Raw genomic sequence first — 8857 nt, 5'->3', positions numbered from 1 at the left:
TTCGAGACAGGGTTTCTCCGTGGCTTTTGGTTCCTGTCCTGGAACTAGCTCTTGTAGACCAGGCTGGCCTCGAACTCACAGAGATCCTCCTGCCTAAAGGCCTGGTTTTTAAAGGCCTCTCATATCCTACCAGGAAACTTAGGGTTTGTCCCTACTTAACTATTTAGCTTAACTGTGGTGACTTGTGAAACTGGGCTATCACCTTGACAAACATCACAACGCTGAAAGGCACCTCTCTAGTTTGCAACCGTGAGGCTCAGGAAGAAAACTGGGGTTAAAGCCTGCGATAAGACTATTTTTAAAAATTCAGATCTTTCTATAAAGTGCTAGAATGGAATGCAATAACTCTTGGGTCATTGGCATTTTATTTTTCTGCTCAGCTGTGGTATTACCTATGAGTGAGGTAAGGCCAATGTGTTTATTACATAACCTGTAAAATGCATTGACTTTGCCTTTCTCCAAGAAAAACAGTATTAAAACAAAGTTACATGACCTTATTTCCACGGAAAGAATTTAAGGCTGAGAAAATTTCATTTATTATTTTAAGGGGTGCTCCATAAAGGTAAGTAAAAATCAAAGACCAATTATATATTTATTGTAAAGGAAGCTTCTCCCTGTTATGGAGAGAGGCAGGGCATGGGGTGGGGAGTAAGGCATTTTACCTTTCTGGCAAATGTTCTAGATGAAAGTTCCTGGGCCTGTTTTCTTACCAATAGCAAGCATGAATAAAAGGAAAACCTGGTGAGAGAGGGGAGGTATCCATCCAAGTCCTGCTTGCTTGTAGTAGTCAACTATGGGCGCCGATGGATTAAAAGCAAGGTTAACAATGGCCATGGGGCGTCAGAAGAGAAAACAATCTATACTAACATTGGAGAAAGAACGTAGGAGAAATAAAGCCATGATGTGTGTGGATGAAACAGCAGAAAATGTTGACATCCACAGCCCAGATGGAATGGCAGGCTCTGGGCTGATGGCACTAAAGTGGCTTACCTTCTTCGATGCTGCTTCCCGAACACGTAGGATGCACATTCCAGAGTGTTTGCATAAAGGAGGCATCCACCTGTATGCTACCATTTGATATCGAGAGATGCTGCAGTGGGAGAAGAAGGGAAATGCCCTTTAAACTGCTAGCCCAGTCCTGGTCGAGCTGCCGACGACAATCTCAAGAATAAAGTTAGACAGAGACAGTGTTCTGTGGTTCTTTCTACAAGGCCTGTGTGAGAGCTTGCTTTACTCAATCTTGAAGCAGCTTCATAGTGGGCACTGTAGTCCAGGAAGAATAAATTCGTAGCCACAGAGGTGGTAGGCAAGCGTTAACCTTGTCATCTTAGCTGCACCCCTGATTTTACCCACTTATAAAATGTCTATTTTTTATAGGATAAGAAAACTCACACATGGGAAAAAATTGTTTCAACATTTGGAGAAAGCAAGGAGAAATCAGTTGGCAGGATTGGCCCTATAAGAAACTGCTGAGAAATTTAACACTTATCTTTGGCATTTCTCTATCTTCAGGCATCCCCACCCTGAGCAGAGCTTGCCTGGTACCTATACTCAGATTCAAGACCCCATATGCATCTGTCAGCCTCTGCAATACTCCTGCACTAATATTTTACATTTTTTCTTTCTCCATAAAAGCTTATTTTTCTTTATTCTTTTTTTCTGTCTTTTATTCCATTTTGCAAGAGCCAAACAATGTGCTAAATTCATAGTAATCTGACTAACTCATCTTAGCAGCATCTGCTCAATACAACACAATACTCTAGAAGGAAAGCTAGCAGTTAAGTTCCAGGCAGTACGATTGCCTCATAGGGGAGAGACATCTTATTCTACCCAGTCTGCTGTGGCCCCATTTCCCTTTTGAAAACCAAAGATGCTCCTGCTAAGAGATACTTACAAGGTATCTTTCAGAGGACACACTGACGAGGATCAGGTCATCTCCGATTCGCACTTTCTCTCCTTCAGACCTCTGTTTGGAGGCGGGATGTATGGTCCACCAGCAGGCTTCTCCTACATGAAGGTTTTGTGAGTTAGCCTCTGTGTCCTGGAAAGCAGTGATCCCATTCTGTCCCATATTCCTTCCTGATGACACACCTTTCCCTTCTCCCAAAGTCTCTTTGCTTCACTTTCTATTTACCTATAATCAGCCCTGTTGTCTAATGTGCGCTTTAAACTGTATTTTTTCATTTCCAATAAAGACAGAAAGACACAATTTGGGACAGGTTATTGGAGGCCAGTAGATACAGAAGTCTGAATATTTTAACAGACATAGGACATGATTTTTTCACACTCCCCTTTAAATATCTCTTTAAGAACAGACTTCAAAGTATGTTGTGGTGGTATATGAGAAAACAAGAAGATCAGAAGTTCAAGTTTGTCCTTGGTTTAATGAGTTTGAGGCTAGCCTGGGCTATATGATAGGCTCTGAACACTTGTCCCCACAGAAAGGGAACCTTGAGGACCCTATTTCATTGACAAATTGAGCATTTTAGCAATTTTATCTTTCTTCCTCACCTTTTATGAGATGTGCTAAAACAATAGTAAAGAGAGTTTTCGTTTGATTCTTTAGGTTCAAACCTATAAGAACAGCCTAACACATGTGGAAATATATGTGCCAAGGAAGAAACACTGTTACGGGGTGAGGGGTGGGGATCACAATTTTAACTAAGGAACTGGAGAAGAAGCCACTGACTTAAAAGGACACCCTGCTATGAATAGATTCCAGCAGGAGGTGAAGACGGGTTGTAAACAGGAAGAATGGCTAAAAGGCTTTAAGGACATTTAAGCCCCAGATCCTTGCCCATCCCACACAAGCAGATGCCTCTTTCTCCCTCAGGCGACAGCAGAATTCAAGGAGTTGCAAAGCACCAAGGGTCTGGCCTTGGAAATTCTGTAAGATACTGCCAAATAAGCAAGTGGAGTCCTGCTGAGAGCAGATAACTATAGTTTATGTGTGACCAGAAACACCCCAACTTCTCTCCCTTTGCTTCTGCCCCCCCCCCCACTTCTAGAATGCCAGCTGCAAAGCTGAATAATTTTTATCGGTCCTCGGATTTGAGGATTGCTTTTTAGGGAAGCCAATGTTTCAAAGGTAAAAGCTACCAGGTTTGGAAATTCTCTCCTCAGTGCTCAGGGCTCTGAAAGTTAACCCCAGAGTGAGGACTGACAGATGCCCAGCGACAACACAGCTTCCAATCAACTTTTGTGACCTTGACTTAAATATGGGCAAAGATGAACGGTCACTTTGAATTTGAGGAATGTCTCTGACATTCATATCAGGAAACAAAACAACAAAATTGGTGGAGCAAGAACTAGAAAAATTAAGACTTCGGAGAACAAAAACTTTAAACAATTTTGTAAGTAACAATCCTAAAAAGGAAAGAAAATGTCATACTCAGAAAGTATCATGAGGATTCCCTTAAGAGAGGAAGAAAATGACTCTAATTCTGAAGAAAAACAAAATAATTACAGTTGGAAAATCTTCCAAAAAGCAAACAGCAAAATAGCTTAGAAAGGAGAAAAAAACATTAGAATTGAACATGGTGGTGCACACCTTTAATCCCAGCACTTAAACGGCAGAGGCAGGCAGATTGCTGAGTTTGAGGTCAGCCTGGTCTAGAGTTCCAGAGTGACACAGTGAGATCTTGTCTTAAAAACAAAACAAAGGAAGAATTAGAATTAGAGAGGAAGTGAGAGGAGAAGGAGAAGAAGGGGTTGAAAGAAGAGGGCACATGAGGGGTTTGAGAGAGGAAAAGGATATAATTACATTCTGATTAAAATAGAATTCTAGAAAACAATCTAGAAGAATCCCAGAGCAAGAATAAAGAATAAAGAGTATTAACAAAGAAATAATACCCCTAAAGCTTTCCCAGTGCTGGTCAGCAAGCATCTGTGAACAGGAAAGTCCCCAGGGTACCTTGCATAGTTAAGCATCCACCCTACACTGCACCCTCTTGAGACTGCACAACAGAAAGAGTCCAATCACACTGTGGAATTTTGGATGTTAGAGAGAGAGAAAAAGAGTTTTCAGAAAAGAAAAACCAGTCACACACAAACAATCAGGAATCAGAACACACTTGTGTCAGTAGCCAGTTTGTCTCAAAAGCCTGTAGAACGCCAAGAAAAAAAAAAACTTTTAATACAGAATTAAACTAAACTATGAATTACTTATGAAGCAAGGATGAACAAACCTTCAGATAACTTGGTACCTGCATACATCTTTTCTGCAAAAGCTACTGTATAGTGTGGTTAGTCAAAATAAAATAGTAACCCATGCTGTAGTCAAAAGGAAGCAGAAGGTAGAAGAGGCAAAATGAAGTCCTTGAGTGATAGTGGATATTTCTAAGATGAAGAGATAATGTGACTGATCCTTATAATTCAGGGACATTTTGGCATCAATGGGAAAGCTTGGAAGTGAATCCATGATTCAGTCACGGAAAACAAAACCAGGCAAAACAAACCTGTGGGTTATTTACAAATATGTGATAGTAGTTATATCAATGTAAGTTGTTAGTTTTGTTTTTACATAAAAATAAATAAGAACATATTGAGAATGTAAGGAAGAAGGACAGTGAAAAGTAGAATGTGAGAATTACGCTTTATCAGGACATGAATAGATAAAACCTAATCTGGAAAGAACAATAAAATGGCAGCATATATGTATTTTTCATAAACAGCAGCAAGCAATGATAGAAGAGCTGAACACAGGTGCCCAAGGCAGGAATTTAGATTTGGGAGCAGATCTTTTTAATAAATATCAAAGTGCCATTTATCTATTAAAATTGTATGTAGGTATTTCACTACCTTTAAAAATGCATTACAAAAGGATATGAACTCCATCTTTGAAGTGAAAAAGGACCAGGCTCTCCAGTATAAACTGTGCGCCGTGAGAGGGCACCTGGCATGAAAAGCATCATGAGCAGACACACGTAAAAGTGAGAGGGTAACTTCCCTGCCACTTCTCATGTCCTTGGAACTGGTCCCTGAACTCCCAGGCTGTGTCGGTCACTGGCTCCAAAGCGCATGGCAGCACTTGCATGGTCTCACAGGTCTACATTCTATACCTATGTCCAAAAAGTAGACTCAAAACAAAACTTCAAACATGTGAAGAACTGAGCAGTCAAGTCAGTTGTTCTGATTATCTAGTCTGCTAAGTCTAGGAAGTTACTAGTAGGTATGGGGGAAAAAAATCCAGACTTATTGTTGAAATGCCCCCTACTATTTCATCCCACTTTCTCCTTGACATCCAACCCAGCTAAGGTGTTTGTGCTACAGAGCATTGACAGAATTGCCTGGTAAGGAACCAGGATTCTATCCCAGTGGATTCTATGTGCCCTCCTTCGTGACAGGTCTCATCCCAGAAAACCCTGACTGTCCCTGGGGGACCCAGCGCCTCTCCTGACTCAAGGAGAGTGTGAGTGGAGTAGGTCTAGGATACAAGAAAAGCAAACTATTCCAGACCCCAACTTTGCATGCAGCCTGGCACCCCTTTCCTGTATGCCCCCACACAAGTCAGTTTCTGAACAGCCAGTGTGAACCTGGCCCAGCTCAAGTATCTACTAGGTCTGCTGTCACCCAGGGTCCTACTGGTTCTGACCTCAGGGACTCAGAAAACGACTTCTGAAATGAGCAATGGTCTATTGTCCTTCTTTCCATCAGCGGCTCTAACAGTAAATTAGGTAATTTCCTGAACTCCTTGCTAGGAAGTGTGACTTTTCCATTCCTTTCTAGCTCTCAGCAAACACAACATCATCTCACTGCTATAAGCAGAAGGACCACATGACTCCCCCAATTACATGCTAGAAGATTGGCATCTGGCTAGTCCAGCGAGGTCAGCTTCCATTCATAGAGTGACATTCTACTCAATTTGTAAATTTTAGCAATGGTTGACAACATTCTAGAGAAAGTTATACTTGAAGAAAAACACAAGCTAAGAACAAAGAAACCTCAAATCTGACTCCCACATGATCTTACTGTAGGGGGAAAAGCGTCACAACAGTCAGAGACAGGCCCTGCCTTTCCAGTGTACAAAGAGAGAGCACAGACAGCGTGGTGCAGGCTGCAGAGACAGCAGGTGAGCGTGGGTAGGATCCTACATTGTTTCCTGATCATCACAAACTCAGGTCATCTGAACCCTCAGCTGACTCACTAGCCTCATTTCAGAACAACGGCACAGAAGTTTGTCCGTCTTTGGAGATGCAGCATTGGCCCTCCTTTCCTGTTAGGTGGAAATGCCATCCTGTTAAAGACTAAATTCCAAACAGAATTTCTGTTGTTCCCTAAGTGATTCTACTTCCCTGGTCTCTCTTTCCTCAGCCTGGTTAATTTTGAAGTTTTAATTTTAGTCCATGTTCTACTCAGCATCCCTCCAGCAAATCCTTTCTCAGCTTAAATCCATCAGAATCAATTTCTGTTGCTTTTGACCACACATTCTAATTGGTAAGAATAGCCTAACCTCTACCTGGAGCAGAAATTCTATATGCCGTGCCCTTGACAGATGGTCATGTCTACACATGTTTCCAGCTACAGGGAACATGCTACATCCCTGGCCAGCTGTTCCTCTGCTGGTTAATTGCAGATATTACAAAGCATTTTCCCTCACGGAGGTGTCAATCGTGCGTCTCATTTCAACCTCTATCTTCTTCTCTGTTGGTCTTCAGAATAGCCCCCAGAAAACTGGTATTTTCTTGACAGTGTAACTTCATACATATTTGTAGTTGTCTTGGGCCCTTCCCTTCATTTCTGGATTCCAGAGAGAGCTGGTATCGTCCTGGCTACCACTTTTCTTAGTGCTGACTTCTACAAGGACTTGCTATAGAGCTTAGACTGGCCTTAAACATACTAAGTAGCCCAGGCTGACCTTGAACTTAAGATTCTTCTTTGTCAGCCTCCCTAGTACCAGGTTCAGACACATGCCCCATGTCTGGCTGATCATCAATATATATATATCGCTTTATTTACATTCACGCATACATACACACAATGAGGTGGTTTCCAATGTATTTGATGCTTTGTAGAAGACAAATGACATTGCATTATTTAGTGTGAAATTTAAGACAAAAAACTCTCTTTAAACAAATTCTATCACAACAGTTTTAAGTTTTGATCTAATATTGACACTTATTTATCATTAATTTCTCAATTATTTGACAATTATTTTGTTGTTGTTGTTTTATAATTTATGGCAAAAACATTTCTCTACTTTCAGAGATAGGTTTTTGCTTAAAATACTACAGATAAAGCTTAGGTAAATTTATAGAAAAATACGCAATAAATATATGGAAAATACACTGGAATGCCAAAACTGAGGCTGGTGGGCATCACTGACTGACATTAGGGAAAGTGACTTGGGAATGATTTGTTTGAAGAATACAAAGGGCCCATATCTCTAATCTAGACATAGTATTCCACTACTATGCCCTAATGAAGTCACTTTTATTTGTTTCCTTAGCAGTTACTCAGTACCTATAGTTCTCAAGAGCTAAACTGTCCATTTATAGTAATAAACCATTAAAACAGTTTCCAGCACTCGGGCTTCAGGTCCCATACCCTCCCTGCCTTAGACTCCATATTTTCATATACTTCACACATCCTCCCTTGAATCATCCTCAAAATATTTTTTTTATCAGTTTTATCATTTTGGACCTTGTTGATGTGGAATTCCAAATGAGTAACATATTCAGCTTCTTTCTCAAAAGTCCCTAGCACAAGATCCCGCTGGCTGAAGCTGGGAATGACAGCTTACCTGTGGCATGTTCCCGCAGACCTACATCAAAGGCAAGTTTATCTGTCTGGGATCTTGACGTGGTCAAGCATGTTAGATACTGTGGAATAAGAGCAGATACTGGGAGTCAGACCCTTCTACCAAGTCCTGGTACCACCACTAGTTAGCTTCCTATTAAATGCAGGAAATCAGTGACTATAAAATAGACTCAGGCTTCTTCCTCATTGGAAAGTTAAGTGATGTCATGCTTTTGGAAAATATTTTTGTGTTAAATGTAAAATCTCAAAGACATTCTTATTTGATGATCTAGTAATGTCTAGGACTCTATCCAGAATGAATTGAAATATTCAATATGCTTTAATTCAAAGGTATTCTGAGAAATTTTTTTTCATATTTTTAGCTTAACAGAACATTTAATTCACATCAACCATCGAACACTGTGATCATATTGGCCACTTCCAGAGCTTGGCAGGAGGCTTTTCCACCAGTGGCTTCCATGGCTTCCAATGCACCATCTTCCTTGACAGACTCGGTTCATTTTCAGCCTGAAGAATTGCCTCTTCTACTCCACAGCCCTGAAGCAAGTTTTCTAATGTTGTAACATCTGGTTCCTCCAAATCCATCAGTTAAAGCTGCGTTTCCTATACTCAGCTCAGGAAGAAGCTTAAAACTCAACCTTGGCACTTCCTAAGTTCCCCAGAGGCAGGCAGACCCAACTTGACCTTTTAACTTGAACTTGAGAATAATACAAATGGAACATCAAAAGCCAGCAGTAGAGAAGAGGCTAGATCAGCTTTGGTTCTTCTGTTTTCTGAAGTACTGTGCCACTAAGAATACTGATAAAGGATGTGCACAGAGCATACAACTTTATTTTTATAAGATGTTGAGCTAAGAAGTCACATAAAATAGCACATTTGTACAGCTGACATAAACACAAAACTTAAATGTGTAACATATGATTAGAATGAATTATATTGGAATAATAATAAAAATTGTGCTTGGATAAGTAAGGTGGGTGGAGGAAGCTAGGAAATCAGATAATTCCCCATTTAATTTAGTTTAACATGCTTTGAGAACTTCATATATAAGTACTGCCTCTACCTCTCTCCTGCCCCATCCTCTTCCAACTCCTCCCAT

At 40.6% G+C, this 8857-nt stretch overlaps 1 protein-coding gene across 1 annotated transcript in view; it reads right to left on the bottom strand.

The window, feature by feature from the left end:
* The window catches only part of Ryr3 (ryanodine receptor 3), a 571876-nt gene that overhangs the window by 315864 nt on the left and 247155 nt on the right, over window positions 1–8857 (bottom strand). Inside the window, exons 6-8 of the mRNA XM_026787730.1 lie at window positions 7742–7820; window positions 1895–2007; window positions 991–1090 (exon numbers count right to left, since the gene is read on the bottom strand). Of these exons, the coding sequence (XP_026643531.1) occupies window positions 991–1090; window positions 1895–2007; window positions 7742–7820 (292 nt within the window). The remainder of the gene's footprint in view (window positions 1–990; window positions 1091–1894; window positions 2008–7741; window positions 7821–8857) is intronic.

Source organism: Microtus ochrogaster (assembly GCF_000317375.1).
Source record: "Microtus ochrogaster isolate Prairie Vole_2 chromosome 14 unlocalized genomic scaffold, MicOch1.0 chr14_random_1, whole genome shotgun sequence".
Lineage (NCBI taxonomy): Eukaryota > Metazoa > Chordata > Mammalia > Rodentia > Cricetidae > Microtus > Microtus ochrogaster.
This window is presented reverse-complemented; position numbering and strand designations above follow the sequence as displayed.